Source organism: Antrostomus carolinensis, unplaced genomic scaffold, assembly GCF_000700745.2.
Source record: "Antrostomus carolinensis isolate BGI_N321 unplaced genomic scaffold, ASM70074v2 scaffold36906, whole genome shotgun sequence".
NCBI lineage: Eukaryota > Metazoa > Chordata > Aves > Caprimulgiformes > Caprimulgidae > Antrostomus > Antrostomus carolinensis.
Window position 1 is genome coordinate 3,710 of NW_010323148.1, and position 18,611 is coordinate 22,320.

The 18,611-nt window shown below is 35.6% G+C and overlaps 1 protein-coding gene across 1 annotated transcript; it reads left to right on the forward strand.

Moving 5' to 3' along the window:
• Positions 1-5,191: 5,191 nt before the first annotated feature.
• LOC104526924 (ralBP1-associated Eps domain-containing protein 1-like) lies at positions 5,192-18,517 on the forward strand (the record flags this gene model as incomplete). The annotated part of the gene is made up of 6 exons (XM_010170511.1): positions 5,192-5,345; positions 10,948-11,075; positions 11,651-11,813; positions 12,126-12,189; positions 13,035-13,189; positions 18,378-18,517. Coding segments are annotated over 6 exons (804 nt in total), but the record flags the coding sequence as incomplete, so codon positions are not given.
• Positions 18,518-18,611: the final 94 nt, after the last annotated feature.

The following is an 18,611-nucleotide window of genomic DNA, read 5'->3' on the forward strand; positions in this document are numbered from 1 at the left end:
AATCCATAGTCTCAGTTTTGTCTCATTAAATAGTTATCAGTAATCCTCATGATCTTTCTCTGCCTTTGATCCAATATTTATTTCTTCTTATTGAATATATTTTACTAGATTTGTATTTCTTGTTCCAAATGAGGTCTCTATTTTATAGCATTCAGTACTTCTGCTTGATATATTTCACCTTGTATACCTTAGCAACTGTGAATAAAGCAAATATGTTGTATTTGACATGTTGCAGTGGTCTGACAGTTGACCTGTGCATGTAGTCTTCTGTTTTCAGCTGGTTGATTCTCATTATGCACTTTGGTATGAATTTCCACTATGCTAGAACTGTATTTTATATTTTAAAACTTGATAGTTTGCTGTTACTTATGTCCTGAAAGGAATCCATCCGATACCTCCTTATATTTGTTGTCAGAATTCATCAGCATGCTATTTAGTGTGCATAAGCAGTTACCTAAAGCATCACGTTAGGTGATTCCCCCAAATCAGTTATTCAGGAACATTATTAGAAACTTCCCTTCGATCCCATAGTTTCCATTCTAATAGAGTCCAGCTTTGCTCCTGTAGCTGGTTCTCTTGCACTTTAGATTCTTGTATGAATCTCTGCATTGTTGGAACTATCTTGTTCAGGTTAAATATAGTGCAGTTCCTTTGTTTAGAAAATCACAAAAAATCAGCCAACTTAAGTAAAATTTCCTGTGCTGTGGTTTATCCTTTTAATTATTATTTTCTTCAAAACCTAGTCTAAAACCTTTCAAACTGTCGAGGTTAGACTAACAAGTTTGTAATTGACTGAACCACACTTCCCCTCTAAAAATGTGTAGTGCTGCATGTGGAGAAGTTCACATTGAACCTTGGACTATTTTGTTCTTTATATGAATTCTAGTTGATTACAAAAACATGGGTTCTGCAATGCAGTTACCATGCTTAGCATAATCTTTCTTCATGATGGATCTGTTCCCTGACTCTTATGCAGGCTGTGTGGTATCAGGACCTGGATCAGAACACCCTTAGAGCTACCCTTCGGATACCATGTCTGGCTTCCTTGTCTCTGGAATTCTTCTTAGGAGGCTTTCTTCTGGCCTGAGGTGTGAGATCCAGGAAAAGGTTTATAATCTCATTTGACTTGTGTATGCTTGCAATGCCCTTTTGAGGCTGAGATTCCTCCAGAGCTGCTTTAGCACAGTATTGTGTTGCCTTATGCCAGTTTGTTTGGCTTATGTTTACTAAGGTTCTTCTTTTAGAGCCATATATTATATCACCTTTTAAACATGCTATTTTTAGTAACTACTTGTTAGTCCAAAAATGTCTAAATTAGGAGTCCTTAATAGTGTCTGGGTTTTGTAATTCGTTTGACAAAAGTGATTTTTTTACAACTTTTTAAAATAAGATTTTTTTCATCAAGATGGATTACTTAATTTTTGCCTTTTAGCTATAACCTTATTTTTTGATTAGTTAGAGAAGAATGTTCTCAGCATTTTGCTTTAACATGAAAATGTTAAATAGTTACTAACTGTAGCAGCATGTTTTTATTTAGATCTGTTTTCTAGACTAATTTAAAGATGAAAAATAAATGTCTTAAGATAGTGGAAATCAGAGTGTTGCAATTGCTGTGATTTTTATTGAGGTTTGTTTGGAGAAACATTAAAAGCTAGTGTTTTAAATGTTTAAATATAATTGCACTGAAAGTGCTAAAACAGTTTATCAAAATAAGATTTTAATAGTAGCTGATCTGATAAATGATACATCAACCACCATATGCAGATAATGAGTAAAATTGTCGAAGTTCCTAAAGAGATTTAAGTGGGTGACTTCTGTTAAAATTGGTGGAATTCAAAATGACTGAGTTATCAGTAACCCAAATTAGGCAAACTGTTGTAGTTGTTACATGTTAGGATTTTGAAGAGCAAATAAGTTAGGTTCTGTACCACAATGATCGCAGAAAAATCTAATCCCAGATATTTCAGGCTTTCAAAATTAATTTCTTTTAATAATAGATCAGACAGATGAAAGTGAACAATCCTTCTTCCTCAGCTCAGTTGAGGAACAGAGGTGGTTCTGATGAACATTCTGCCTCTGTTTACTGAAATGTGAAACTCGGTGAAAACTGAAGTGGAAACTTTGTACAACAAACCATATTTTCTAGGCATGGGTATACAAAAATGACAACTTCTGACCCATTGCAAAGGTAGATACATATTTGATGTTAACCTATAGAGAAGGCATGAATGAACCTATATGTAATTACAGTTTAAATAAATCCCTACTTACTGTGTTTTCCCATGACTGCTTTTGAATCTGAGTCAATGTTTCTACAGTCCTGCCTACTCCCCAGTCTTTTCTGGCTTGCATCTTCTTTCTTTACACTTGCATTGAGCCATCAGTATTTTGGCTAAGCCATTTTATTTATATATATTTATATATATACACACACAAACACACACACACACTTATATTTGTGTATATGTATATAAATACATATACACATATTTGTGTATATGTATATAAATAAATATACACATGTATTTGTGTATATGTATATAAATACATATACACATATACATGTTAAAAAAATAATTAAGGAGTTTAGCTCTCCTAAGCTTCTAGTAAGCTGGATCAATTAATACCATGAGTGGTATATGAGAGTGACTGGGATTGCACAGGAGAAAGGTGGTGCCACAGTAATGCCATCAAAATTTGGCTTAAATTTTTTGGGGAATGTATGTCTTGGTAAAGCTGAAGATGTGGAATGTCCCTCTTCCAGAAGCTTTTTGACATGAGAGTTGGTGGCATGCTTTTGCTGCTCAATAATTTTGGAGTCTGTAAGCTGAAGCTCCAAATCAATTGTGAGAAATCTGTAAATGTTCAGAATTCTTATATAATGTTGACTGGAACATTGAGAACAAAGTTAATTATTTATTATGCTTGTACTTCTGATTATCTGATTGCCATTACGTGCTTTACAGAATCACATGAACCACATGTAAAGTAAACATGTAGGGGAATTTAAGTTGAGGATCATATTTACAATTTCTTCCTATGCCTTGAGCATAAGGTCAAACGTTAGGAGGCTTACTGAATAGTGACAGTTGTCAGCTTCATCAGGACAAGGCTGCTTCATGAGGTTTATGTGTCAAGACTTTTAAGGTTGACATGCAGTTGCGAGAAGTAGCGCGTGGTTTCCTTTAGGTAGGCTATCATACATTTGTCTGCCTCCGGTTTTCTTCTGTGTCTTTCTGGACCGTCTGACTTACCAGAGTAAGAGTACTGGAGTGAATGGATACTGTCTGTGACCAAGCATAGCTTTCCTTAGGTTTACTCATGGTATTTTGTCAAAAAATTCAAACATCCTTCAAATCTTTTTTGATAAAACATGGCTTGTATCAAAGCCAATGGAAGAGGAAGCTTTGAATTTATTTCCATAATGCATCATCATGATTCTCCTAGCTCCTGTTGCACTATGCTAAGCAGACTAGCTGTTCAACCTTGGTTCTAGCTTCCAGCCTGCAAGTGGCACTCTGCATAACCTCACTCCTTTCCCTCTTGCCCCCATGTATCTGTAAGGGTAAGAATATACTATCATCTAAAATAAATTCCTTGTCAAGTAAGATGCTAAAAGGATGAATCTTCAGGCAAACTTCAGAAAGGCATGTAAATGCAACCGAAAATCTTGTACCAGTGGAGGTACTGTGGAGAAACAGTGACTTTGACTGTGCAGTCAACCAGTCCCTGAATTAAGAGTTGAAGTGAATTAGTACTGCTCCTGGCTACTTTGTAATAGTCTTTGCCAGTGCATATAGGCATCACTTAAATGTTTTGAGTAGAAAGTTCAAAATCTTGTGTCCTGGGACCTTACTTAAATAAATCTTACTCCGTGGTCAGAACTTTGAGAAAATACCTCAGTTGCTGAATCAACCAGGAAATAGGAAAATGGGGAGGGGGGGGGGGGGGGGAGGTGAAAGTTAACATCACATTAGAAAGTAACCAGTCATCATGGTCCTAAAACTTTTTTGTTAGGGTGCATGTGGTTTTAGTATGTATCTTGTGTGGAGAAAAGCTTGTGGACTTCCTCATTGACTTTTAGACTTTTGCAGATGTAATATTGATTAGAAAGCAGAATGACCTTTGAATATTCGGCAGAGTAAATCAATTCAGTTTTGGGAATCGTGTGGAAGCCTACAGTCAGTCTGGCTGTCAGTACGTGATTGTATGTTAACAGCTGTTAACATAGAGTACCATTTTTTTTTATTTTTTTTTTTATACTGCTGAAATAGATTTTGAAATTTTTAGCTTTGTTTTACTTTTCAGGAAACTTGGAGTTCAGGCTTTGCTTTCTTGTTGAACTTGTTTTTGCTAATACAGTTTAGTTCAAGGTGGGAGATCTGGCAAACAGGAATTTTCAAAGATCTAGATATATGGAGGAAATTACTTTCTCTTAATATAAGTAATTTATTTTGTCCAATAGAAATTATTTTTCCTATGTATTTTATTTGAAATGGAATAATCTGGTAATCTGAATGTCTCAGGAGAACCGATTCTAGGTAGAAATTGCACACGTGGTTCTCTATTTTCCTACTTGTTCAGAGAGAATATAGTACAATATGGGCTTGAAGAGAAGCTTGAGATGTAACATCAGAGCAAAACTACCTTGTAATTTGTACATCAGAGAATTATATCCTAGATGGCATCATTATTTGAAAAATTTACATGTTTTGCATATTAAAAAAATATGACCTGTCTAGAGATTTTCTTCAATGTTTAATTGTTTTATTCATTTTTTTTTTTAAATTAAAGTAACTGACTGTGAATCATTTGATGAAAATTAAGTATGAGAGTAAGTTATACAGTAAGTAATCCTCTCTTTTGAGACCTGGGTTCAAATATAACTTTTATCACAAGTGAAAGTGAGTTTTATAATCTAGTTTCCTTTGTAACTAAGTCATTTAAGTCAGCATTGCTACTGTCTTAAGAATACCAATTTAAAAATTTGTTAATTACCTTGTTTGAAGTGAATGTATCCAGTTCCAGTCATACTGTACCTGACTTCTGTTCCCTCATTTTAATAAGTACTAAAATTTTCACTCTCTAAAATGAGACTTTAACTGCAGTGATGGTTGTTCCTAGAAATAATGGGTTTGGATAGGCTTTTATGTATTTAGTAAAAAACTTAAAAATTCCTTTGTTTTATTAGGAGTCCACATCTCCAGTTGTTTCACCACAGCAATCCCCACCAACCTCTCCACATACATGGAGGAAGCACAACCGCCATCCCAGCGGAGGGAATAATGAACGACCTCTTGCTGGACCTGGGCCTTTTTGGGCTCCATTTAGTGAAGCACAACCAGGTATAAATGTCTTCTGTTATGCTTCAGCTGTAACCCAAAGTTGTGAAATTCTTAAGTGTATTAAATGAGTTTAGAGCAGTTTATCTTTGTATTTTTCAATTGTGGAAACTTTCTTGCAGATTCAAATGTTCATGTGTACAGCAGCTCTGTGGAATCTGCCATCTTGCATATGGCGGATCCATTTCTTAGTGTGGTATAGGAAATGCTTTCCCTCCTTCCAAACTTGGAGGGAGGGAAAGACAATATGGAAGTTTCCCAGTGGAAAGCTTTCTAATACAAAACTGACGTGTTATTGAAACTGTGCAGGAACTGTCAGTAAACCCAAAAATGTGGGGAGCTCAAGGGAAAGCAGCAGGTAATGTTGGTTATTTGAATTATGTTTCTGCTAGATTAGATGAATTGTCAGAACAACTAATTATCTTAACTTTTTTTCACTTTGTTTATGTAAACATACCTGAAGCTGCTGTATCTCCATTCTGCCAAGGTAGAACTGCTTGTTTCAGTACAACTATTTATCCTTTATTGTTCTTCATTTAACATGAAGACCCTCCCTGTTGTTCTATTGCTGTGCTCAGATTTAAAAAGCTTTCTCCCTTCATATCTCATATTTCAAAAAGTTCTGTTTTCTTTTCTGATATCCTGTAGACTTAAGAAATTTGGGAACAGCGGAGCAGTTCTAATTCAGGTTCTGTTTTTGATGATAATACTAAAGAATATGTTGTATTTTGTAGGCTGTAGTTTCACACTGAACTGTGGTTAGTTAGTTCGTTTCAGTTGTGATACTCCAAAATTGATCTGTTTGTTACCTTTCAGTTTATAGTTGTTCTGTAGTTACAAGCATTGATAGAGGACCAGGGATTCTGTTGTAAGAATTAGTTGGATAAAAAAATAAAACCTATTTTAGAAGTGAGATGAGTTGTACACAGAGGTTTATGCCAGTGTTCTGAATGATATTTTCTAGTAAGTGCCAGTCTATTTAGAATTTAAAAAATTAAGATTATTAGTCTGCTTGTTGCATATATAATCACTTCTAAGGGTTCAGTCCAGGCATTGTGATTTTTCAGCAGTCAATTTCTTGACTTTTTTTCTTCCCTAGTTTAGTTGATTTGCTTTTCTTGCAGTTTGTCTGGTAGCTGATTCCTAACTTGTGAAGTTTTTCTAACTTAGGAAGTCAAGGGTTCCAGGAAAATATGTAAACTATTCCTACTGTTGAAGAGTTTAATGTTGTGCTCTTAAAAATAAAGTTGAAATACCATGTTAATATTTCAGTTTGGCAATGCTTTCCCTGTGATATCTAATGTATACATTTTTCAGTAGTAGTTTGAAAATATTTCTGAACTAGTTCAATATTTGTTGGTTTTATATTCTGTACCAAAACACATTCATAGTGTGTTTGAAGTAATTTGGGGATACTGTTACAGAATGATTCTGTTCTGCCAATGCTAAGGATAGAGTGAATTTTCATATATTAGTTTAACAAAAATTGTCATCTTGATTCACTGTGTGATTTTTTTTTTTGCACTGAAGATGATTAATTATTCCTTTGAATTTCAGCTTTTGTAGACAGTTCATCATTCTTTTTCCCTCTTGAACCTGCTTTTTAAGGACAGTAGTTTGTAGAAAAACGATCTTCTGCTGACATTTAGGTAGAACCAGATAGACTGTTAGTTACTTTTCTCAAAATCTGCACTGCAAGTTGTTCTTGAGAAATAAGGTAATTTGCAAGTATATGATATTATTTCAGAAGGATTTAAGGCAGGGCTGTGCTATTTCACTTGTGATTCAAGAAAAATAAGAACCCAGGTCTCTGCTTGTATTTCACATTATGTTAAAACATGGTTGGGGAGTAATGGAGTTGTCAACTGAAAGCATGGAACCTCGGGAGTGAAAATGTTTCTGATGGGTCTAATAATAAACATCGTGTTGCCTTAAACCAGAAAGACAAAAATCAAAACAGAATTTTTTTGTTTGGGGAAAGATGTTTTTAAACAGGAAGATTCTGCCTTATGCATAGTAAAGACACTCCAATGCATCATTATACTCCCACAATGAACAAAACTAAATAATGCTTTCTGTATCAGTTTGGGCTGTACAATAATTATTAGGCAATGACTCAAGTGTTTTTATAAACTTACACCTTGTCTTGTATCAGAAGTCTTAAGTATAACTTACAACTGTAGTTCTCAATTTCTTGAGATGAGAACAGGTTTTCTTCCTCCACTGAGCAAAAGAATTTGGATTTTAAGAAGTTTTTGCAACTATGTTTTCCAGTAATTCAGTTAGGATAGTGTTAGTGATAAACTCTGAGGCGCTGTAATGACTAGCTCAGTGTGCTTACATGTATGTGACCTGAAATCAGAAGCCAAGGCTTGTTACCATCTTTCTTCAGGGCTTGTAAAGAGAGCCCCAAAGGGTACATGTATTTTACTTTAATATCAGGAATTAGAAGTTTGATGTCATATTGTTTCCCTGTGTAGAATGACATTTATAGTTCATTCGGGTTTCATCCTTAAATGTCTTGAGTCAACTGTATTAAAACCTGAGTCTCTCAAGTCTTCCAGGTGTCTTTGATTTAACAGTTTAAGATAAAGCAGTTCAAAAATCATCTTAGGTCTCATTTCTAGCTTGCATCTGTGATCTCTTTAACACTTCAGTCTTCACAGCATAATATAGTGGATGACCGAACCCTCTGTAGGAAACAATTGTGTATGAGTTGAGAGCCTCCTGTTTCTATAGTTACATGGGGGGTGGGGGGGGAGCTTCATACTTTTACCTTTTCAGCTCATTTTGCACTACAGCTTCAGCTGCTGGATTCTGACTGTTACAAACTTAGGAGAAAGAACCCCTTCCCCACTTCATATGATAGTTGAGTGGCATGTCAGAATAGGGGATAGAAACTATTTGTTATTATCTTGTTGTCTGTTTGGACTGGAAGCAAAGCAGAGCATTTATGTTGGTAGTAGCCAAATAATGATTTCAAACTAGTCAAAAATTCTGAGGTTTTCTGTTCAGGCATAGGTCCTGGTTGTTCAACCATAATACACTGGTTGTTCCGAGTCCTCTCAGTCACCCAGTGTCATTCCATCTTCCCTTCTACCTCAGTGTTCCCAGTCTGGTTTTGTAGTTTGAGAAGAAAGTGAGGGGTGACTATTTCTAATTCAGATGTCAAACAGATGTAGTTTTAATGACTGAAAATTGAGTTATTGACTGTTGTCAGTCCATGAGTATGTGTGTAGATCCAGGTGTCCAGTTACTGGTAATCCTCCAGCCTTTCCATGCTGTGTCCTAGAATGTTGCATTGCAGAGTGAATAACGGGAACAGAGTAAAGCCAGTAGTATTTTGCTGGGTTGATTTGAAGAGGAGAAAGGAAGCAGTTCTTGTCATACTTGTAAAGTACTCGGAAGGTATGACAGTTGGGTGCTGCTGGCATCTCCATTGCTGTCGAAGTACTGCTTTGGAAGAGGTGCTGTGCTAAGTGGGGTACAAATTGAACTGTACTCAGACAAGCTGTTGGGAGAAGTAAAGGCGGAGTAAACATATATATTAGTGGTAATAATGTCAGTGTTTGAGGGGCAGAGGAGGAGAGAGCCATTTTATCAAAAGTAAAATTTGTGTGTGGCATATCCATAGGAAAGGTAGGAAGGACTTGTCTGAATCTTACTGTCTTTTAACCCTGTGCTGAGGGAGGCCAGGTGGAGAGACACCCTGAGCTTTTCTGCTTGTTTCATTCTCGTGTTTAGAGTTAGGCCAGCTACTGAAGAGGAACCCCAAGGCAAAAAGCATCGTCAAACTCATTGCCTTTATTCTCGGTAGTTTTGGATAAAGTCACTAGAAGCTCCAGGCCACATCAGAAGCTATCAGAATTGGAGGACAAATTTGGGAACAAAATGAGTACTTAATAGTAGATTTTTATCCTAGTGAAGTTAGCTTAAAGCAAACAAACAAAACAAACCCCTTGGTATTATTCTCCTGTTTTGATGAAATTCGGAAAACAATATAACCTCTTAATTTTGTATATTTGACTTACCTCCTCTTTCGAAAATATTTCTTCCCCTGGAAATCTCAATTTTTATTCAATGTAATTTAAGATTAAATGTGTTGTGCAAAATTATGTCTATTGCACGTAGCAGAAGAGCAAAGATAAACCAGTTCTAAGCATTTCTCTCATTACTTTCTCCTCGGAAAAAGGTCATTTGCGGAGTGAAAGAGTGATTAGATAATATTGGATATTAAACAACAATTTTGTATACTGACAGTGTTACTGTCACTTTAGATGTTAGCCCCCAGTGTGTCTCACTGATTCTTAGATCTCCTTCACTCTGTTTACTGCAGATTGTGTTCTAGTAGTGTCATCAGTCTCCAAGAACCTGAAATTGTTGATATTGATCAGCTTCATAAATTACCTATATATAAATGAACTTCTCATAGCAATGTTTTTTAGTCAGCATCTTGACAATAAATCCTTGGTGTTCAGTTTAGATCTTAGTGGCAGGATTCAAATTGACATGTCATATTTCTTGTTTGTGGGTTGTGTGGAGGGTTTGCAGTAGCTCAGAAGTTGACCTGCCTTTTAAATGGAAATCTGCTTCTACATATGAGGCATAAATTCCTGTCTAACTGTGACTTTATTTAACATATTTAAAGAGAAAGCATTTAGTTGTGAAAGAAGAGTAGACAACTGCTTTTTAGACTTAAGGAGTTCAGCATTTCTGTTAGGAGTCAAGGAGTAGAAGGGATTCCTGGGATTCTTCTAGACTTGTTCTAGATGGTTTGTTTCTCTCTAAAGAGAGTTCCTTAAACTTTTAATTTGTGACTTTGGTTTAAGAGACTACTGAGGGGTTTGTACATATAGCAGTGGATGATCAAATCTTTCTATAGTTGCTTCATCATTATTTTAATATTAAGACATTGAACATCATTCGTACTTCAGAACCAGATTATAACAAGGCAGTGCGTGAATCTCAATTATTGTGTTCCAGATAGTTAATACATAGCAGATGTCAGCACTCTATATGGATGCCTTTTACTATACTTGGACAGTTTTTAAGCAACTGAGTTAAGTTAGTGTATAAATAATTTAGAAAAAGAAATATCTGTGCCAAAAAGCCTGATTCTAAGAGGAATTTCCCAAACTTTGTTCTTTAAATGGCAAATTAAAGCCTAAAATAGGAAAAAAAAAATATGCATGCATGCAAATATCATACACCACTTTTAAGCTATTTGTCCATACAAGTGTTGTTCAATTAAATGGAAATGTGGAATATTAATTAACTCATTCAAAACCCATTAAAAGGGTAAAACCCAATTTACATCTTAAACATATTGCAATAAGCTTGTTCCTCACTTTGCCTTTTGGTACAGATTTAAACTGACCTAGTGTAAAAATTTACAGGACTTAGTTGTCAGGAGGTGAACTTCATCACCTTGGTGCAATTGATTCTCATTTTTCACCATTCTACAAGTGTGTATCTCCCTGACAGGAGCATGTATTTTGGGATCTTTTTTTTTTTTTTTTTTTTTTTTGAGTGCTTACCATATCCATAGTTCTTACTCTGTTTTCAAAGTTGTCTTTTGAAAAGGAAATGTTTCTTCTACTTTCAGGCTCATCTACTTCTAGTGATCCCATATGGTCTGGCCATTCACCACCACCCCATCAAGAAAATTGGGTCAGTTTTGCAGATACCCCACCAACCAGTGCTCTTTTAGCCATGCATCCTGCTTCTGTCCAGGTGTGACACTTAATTGGTATTTGATTTGCTTCATTCAGACTGATGTTGCAATCTTTTTTTTTTTTTTTTTTTTTTTTTTTTTTTTTTTTTTTTTTTTTTTCGGGGTTTTTTTTTTTAACTGTTTTTTTGTTTTTTTTTTTTTTTTTTTTTTTTTTTTTTTTTTTTTAGTAGTTTTCATTGCAGGATGTTTACTGTGTATCTGTGCTGGAGTCTGATCAGTGGTATTTACCCAACAGATACTTGTTGCATTGAGTTGACTTAATTTGGAATGATTAACTGAAAGCTGCTAATTTAAAAAACGTCAACAATTATGACTTTAAAACATTTGTGTTTAGCTTTTTTGCATATGTACCATCCTTTTTTTTTCTGCTTACATACCTGCAGTCATCCATATCCATATGTATCAGTGTGCAAAAATACCCTGTCATTATCCTGTAGATGCAATCTGCTGATAGTTCCATCAGTTCTTAAACTACTGCGAGATTTAACTATGCTTTGTTTTTTGAAGGCAAGAAATTGAGACTTCATAGAAGCATTTTAGGTAGATAATACTGAGGAAAAATATTTCATTTCAGGACCAGACAACAGTACGAACTGTAGCATCAGCTACAACAACAAATGAAATTCGTAGGCAATCAAGTAGTTATGATGACCCCTGGAAAATAACTGATGAACAAAGGCAGTATTATGTTAATCAGTTTAAAACCATTCAACCTGATCTAAATGGATTTATACCAGGTAAGTTACTCTTTAAAAAATATAATTGTTGGGTGCAGCAGATCTGTTACAAAGAGTTTCTTGTTTCCTTAGGTTTGCATACCATTTTGAAGAAAGTTCTGCATTTTACCAATGATGTTCTAGTGAAGTCCAGTGTAATTTAAGAAAGGACTTTAAACTAATTTGCCTTTTTCCTTCATTTAACCCTAGTAATTAATGCCATTTTTCCCAAAACCTTTGCTAAATAGCTCATCACCTCCTTTACCATATCTATAAGTCTTACAATGATTTAACTTGCTTTAAATATTAATGACAGTTGTTGTAATTTTTCAGGATCTGCAGCTAAAGAATTTTTCACTAAGTCAAAACTACCTATTCTTGAACTTTCTCATATTTGGTAAGTATGATCTTTCTTTCTTCATGATAATTATTTAGAAAGATGATAGCTATCTAGCAGTCATCCAATAATCTACTTAATAGAAAGTGTTATTCATTTAAATGTGACTAGTACTCTGTATGTTTAGTCCTACTCACATTTATGCCAGTATTTAGCAGGCTTTAATGAGTCTAGGCTGGCGCTGTTTACAAGGCATTTTGAGCTTTTGAAGAAATTTCAAACACTTCAGAGTAAGAAGTAATTTATTTGAGATTTTTATTGTTAAATATGCCTTTAAATTTAAAGAATTAATTCCTTATCTATATTTATTTAAATCTTGGGTTTAAATGAAATGTACAGATGTATATATTTTTAAATGCACTTAGTGGGACAATTTTAGTTTTGACTTGGTGAAAGGCTTGTATTTCATTGAATTCTGGAATTTGTACTGCATCATTGCATGCTATCATTAAATGACTTATCTTGGAAGATTTGATCTTTCTTTCAATCTAATGATTTCCAAGTCAGGTATTTTCCGATTTAAAATAAATTACTTTGTTTCAGTGCTATTGTTTCTTTAGCATGCTTTACCAAAAATCTGAGGCCAATAATATTGTGTAGTACTGTCTTAAATGAGTTTAAAACCTGTAGAGATAAAAGTGGATTTAAATTATCTTTAAGCTCTAAGAAATTTTATTAATGAAGGCTCATCTTTGAAGAATAAAGCATGTAGTACTAATGTGAAGTGTTTAATAGGGTAAAATAAACTGCATTCTTTGATCTTCCAAGTAGCATAACAGAAGTACGTCTTTTGGAAATAAAATAACCTTAAGAAATTTTATTTATACTAAATTTTCCATTTTTAGGGAACTGTCAGATTTTGACAAAGATGGTGCACTAACATTGGATGAATTCTGTGCTGCGTTTCACCTGGTAGTTGCTAGGAAGAATGGGTATGATTTGCCAGAAAAGTTACCTGAAAGTTTAATGCCCAAACTGATTGATTTGGAAGACTCGACGGGTAAGACATGCTTCAACACAGGTCACCATTTTCAGGTGATGGTGTAGCTGTTACTGTATCAGCAGATATTGATAGGTTTGTATGAGCATGACCCATTAGTCAGTATGGACCAGTTAGAACAAGTCCAGAGAAGGGCCACCAGGATGATCCGAGGGCTGGAGCACCTCTCCTATGAAGACAGGCTGAAAGAGTTGGGGCTGTTCAGCCTGGAGAAGAGAAGGCTTAGGGGAGATCTTATAGTGGCCTTCCAGTACCTGAAGGGGCCTACAAGAAAGCTGGGGAGGGACTTTTCATAAGGGCAGTTAGTGACAAAACAAGGGGAAATGGGTTTAAACTGAAAGAGGGTAGGTTTAGATTAGATATTAGGAAGAAGTTCTTCACTGTAAGGGTGGTCAGACACTGGAACAGGTTGCCCAAGGAAGTTGTGGATGTCCCCTCCCTGGAAGTGTTTAAGGCCAGGCTGGATGAGGCTTTGAGCAACCTGATCTAGTGAAAGGTGTCCCTGCTGATGGCAGGGGGGTTGGAACTAGATGATCTTTAAGGTCCCTTCCAACCCAAACCATTCTATGATTCTATGAAGTAAACCAGTGTGCAACTTTTAAGTATTTTTATCAGTGCTCAGAGCTAATCTGAGCTCATGTATTTCTGTACAGGGAGATGTTATTTAGGAGCAGTACAGATATTTATTATTACATTTAGAAATATTGTCTGTGTTCTTTAAAGGTTAAGGAAAACAAGATTGTCAGTTTGGATTTTATTAATGATCAACTATTGTATTCCAAATTCCCAATCCAGCTGTACTTCAAACTTGCTTTCAAATGAATATGCTTTCTGTTCACCCTCATTTCTGAAAATATGACATGAGTTTAAGTCTTGAAGGTACCTAGAAAATATTCCCAAGTGCAGTGCTAGAGGTAGGACTGTGTAGTTTGAAAGTACAGGGTTAGTAGCACAATTTTTTTTATTTTTTTTATTTTTTTTTTAATTCTACCCCTGAGTTGACAGCAGGATTTCTCTTCCATTACTTTGGCACCTTATTTTTCAGTGCATAGTTCTTTACCTTTGGATGCTCCCAGATAAACCATTGAATGTATGTTCTGCTTGTTAATATGTGCCAAAAACTCAGTCCCATAATTGAAAAGCAAACTACTGTTCCATGTAAAAGTTATGTTTAAAAACAGGATGCTTGTGGCTGTCTTCCTTTTTTTTTTTTTATTTTAAAACAGATAAAGGAAACTGCTTTAGATTACTTTTTAACAAGCAGTCTTTGCTTGGAAAGTCAGGTTATACACTATGTGCACAGGTGCTATGACTTCCTAGAATTTTATTTCTTTTTACTAAATACTTCAAAGAGGGTCTCTTCATACTGTGTTTGTAGGATGACAGAGACTTTCATCTGACAATTATTGACGAGTTCTTAAACTAATCTGTGGCTCTTACTGCTTCTGCTTTAATAATTAAACCATTTTTTGTGGGAGAAGCTTGTCTCTTCAAAGAACCTTTCCAACAGCTGTCAGCAGCTGAAGTGTTTTCAGTATGAGTAAGCATTTTACTATGACAAAGACATTCATAAGAAATATCTACAATTAATTGGCTGAATAACTAGCAAGTGCCTAAAATCTACCCATTCTGTCTATTTTTGTGTAAAGGTGGTGGCCAAGCAAAAATCCTGATAGGAAATAGAGTAACATTTATTTGTATAAAACCATTGTTATTTTAAAAAACCCCACTATATCTGTGCCTGATCTGCTGCTACACATACTATGTATGTTAAATTACATGAGTTCAACTTAAGGACTGTAAATCAGCCTAGAAAGGTCAACCAGTTAAATTTCTGTAGTAATATTTTCTTTTTCGTTCCCATAAAAGCTGTATTTCAATAAAGCTTCCTCCCAACAGCCTTCTCAGAAGTAGAAGCTGTGACACCAGAGTGTCCTTTTGAGTGCATTTTTTTCATGGGATACAACTTTCTCAAAGAAAGAAATTGTTAGTGATCTGCTGTTGACTGAAACCTCAGTGTGAATAACATACTTCGAAACTGTTCAAGAAGGTGAATTAATTGAATGTCTCTTTAAACCAATATGCAAGACGGTAAACTTTATTTCAGAAGTATTAACAATACTCTTAAATCTGACCTTTGGTTAGCAACTTTTTCTGTCATCTTCCACGCTTCTGCTCTGTGCTTGAAACTTGCTGTCTCTTTCCATTTTGGCTCTTGAACTAGTGGTCAGCAGAAAGAAAAGTACCAGAGGGCTCCCTGCACCCTTTGTCTGTTCCGAGGGAGGAAGGGGAAAGCTCTTGTGGTCCGTGTCAGCCTCTCCTTCATCATCCCCTGTGAATCCATTGTGTGACCAGCTGCAGGTCTCCCAAACCCATTAACGTATTGGTCTTGTCTTACATCTGGTTTTGTGACCAGGGTTATGCATTTCTCTCACATGGCATAGACCTATTGTATAATAACGCATTTATATAATTGGTCATTTTTCTGATGTAGTGCTATGCCCCCAATAATTTTAATAGAAAAAAATGTTAAATGAGGTGCTGATATCTTTCTGACTAGGGAGAGAGTTGAGGTGTTTCAATTTCTTAGAATAATGTGGTAATTCTACAGTACATTTGAATGGTTTTAGTATTTTGAATTGGATCATATATTTCAAAGAATTACTTGGATTGTAGCGGCTCCACTGAAGATTTAACTGTGTTGCAGTATTTGTAGATAGATAATGTCAGCTCTTCAGAATGAGCAAGATCTGTTTGCGTAAGAACAGCCTGTAGAGGAAAACTACAGTGAATGAAAATGGAAGCACGAAGTCAGGCAGTTGTACAAACACTTCTCTAAGTGCTTATCCATTTATTTTATGAATTGAATACTGTTGAGAGCACCTGTATCTATCTTGGCAGAATTTATGATCTGCAGCTGAAAAGAGTACTAGTTTCAGTTCCCATTATGTAAGTGAATGTGAATGTTTCCCTTTTTTCCTTAATTTTATCTCAGTTAGTAAAAGCTGACAGCCCTTTACAGAACTCAAAAGTAAGTTCTGCTTTTCTGTGAATCTGGTTTTTGTTTGGGCTGCTGCAAAAATGCCATTTCTTTGTAAGAAAAAGAATCTACTGTGCTTTGTGTCTTGTGCAACTTTATTACTTTAACTGCTGAAGTTTTCCATAGGTGTCTTATGTGTTTTGTGTAGATGTTTGCAAAATTCCTTAAATTACAGGTAGCTGCACAGTCTATCCACAGCAGTTTTCAGCCTTATCTTTGACCTTGTGTTTAACACTCGTAGTTAGTTCGCTTATCTGATGCACAACTGTTGAGGTGAGAATTTTGAGTGTTTTGAGGTTTTTTTTAACTCATTAGAAGATTTTTATTCATATTACCCTTCAGAGCAGTTTATATTAATTCCCAGAACATTACCACTGGCATGTTTTGAACTTAGTATATTATTTTGTGTGCAGTGACCACAGTATGTCATTTTGACTACTTGGTGACATCATTGTGCCTGTAAATACCTGCTAGATGTAAGCTGTGTTTTACTGACAGGTGCTGTTTGCCTGAAATAGGTATTAAATGCAGTTTCTATCTGGAATAATTTGTAAAGCCATTTTCCCTAAAGGATATTACAAGATGCTGGATGCTGGGCACAGTTTTGGGAACATTGAGTCTCAAGCTGATGCCTGGCTATTTACAGGAAGTTTACAAGACCTTTGAAATTTTGATGAGTTACTGGTTTCTGTGTGTGGCTTTTTTCATGTCAGTAGCACCTCGGTCTCCCTTGGCCTCAAGATGGGACAATTAACTTATTTCTGGGCTTCAGCGATTTGGCTGTTCTTTTTAGGCTGTGCCTCTTGCTGTCCCCAGCAGCACTTTGGAGACAATAATGGGGTGGTGGTGGTTTTCAAAGGTGCAGCTGGTCATGATTGACTGTTCAAGTGTTTCTAGTTTACACTTTTTGTTGGTGACAGTTTTACACACCAGTTCCTGCCTCCTCCGGTCCCACAAGCCATGCAGCTTGATTTGATGCTGAATTTGTTAGGAGTTTCTTTTGAATGGAAGACAGCAGAGTATTGAGCTGTTGTAGCAGAAGAGCAGGCTGCTGAGTTCAGCTCTTCAGGAGCCTGAAACCGGTCCTTTTGAGAAATTTTAATCAGTTTTTTGTATAGTATATCAGTTTTGTGGCAGTCATCTTCAATCACATATCTATCAGGTAGTCCTAAATGGTAATTTAATTAAACCATCTTTCTTCTTGTGCAGTATTTTGTCTTGTTCAGAGTTTTAATTCTTTGGGCTACAAACATCCTGTTAATGTTGAGCTACTTATCAGTCACTCTTTTAACTGTATGTGTTATACAGTTGTAATCTGAACTTAGTTTTTTGAGGCTTTCAGTGCGTTGCTTTAGCTTGTATTGTGGTATCTAGCAAAACAGAAGACACTGTAAGCCAGATTTTACTGTGTTATGCAGAATAATTGATCTGCTGTTCAGTTTTACTTCACCCAGTTCTCTTATAGAACAGAAAATAAGTGTGAAAAATAAAATGAGAAAGTAAATGAAAATTTATACGACTGTGTGAGGAACATCAGATCGGGACACTCTGAAGGCGTGTTTCTGCAAGGGACTGTACTTGCAAGCTCAGAGAACACTGAAATAAGAGTAACAATGTACAGTTGCAGTGTGACAGCTGCTAGACTTGTTCAATTTGCAAAATGTAGTGAATGGCAACACCATTGTTTTAGTAAGGAGGCTTAAAACTTAATATTCTTTGGGGACTGACTTAAGGGAATTTTTCTTCATTTGTTTTCATATTTTTTGTTTCTCTTTGTATTGATACACTGGTTTTGCTTTAACGTTTCATATAAGGAAGTATTTTATTCTGCAAGATAAACTTCAGTGCTGGGTTTGATGTAATAAACATTAGTGTTATTTTTTTTCATAATGTAAGGAAATTATATTTATTTCTACATGTAAGCAGAGTCTAAAAATGCCATTTAAAATCCAAAATACAGGGAGATAGTATGGTACTGAGTCATCTTCAAAGTCCACTTTTCATAAAGATCCTCAAAGTAAGAGTAGCACCTGATAAATAGTGTACTTGACTTGAGTGAGTATTGACTTTGCATGAGATGTGAGCAGCTTTTCTGAAAATAAACTGAATGCAATTCATTTTGTTTTATAGTGATTCCTCTCTTTTCAGAAGTTGGGGAACAGACTGGTGAGGTAGGTTACTCCAGCTCGCCAGCAGAAGCACCTCCAAGCAAGTCTCCATCAATGCCATCCCTAAACCAGACCTGGCCGGAATTGAATCAGAGCAGCGAGGTTAGCACTTTTATTTAAGTTATTTCATTGCCAGACAAGAATTGAATTGTGTATGCATCCATAGTTCATTGTAAGTGGATTGTTGATCACAAATTGTGAAAAAGTTCAGCAG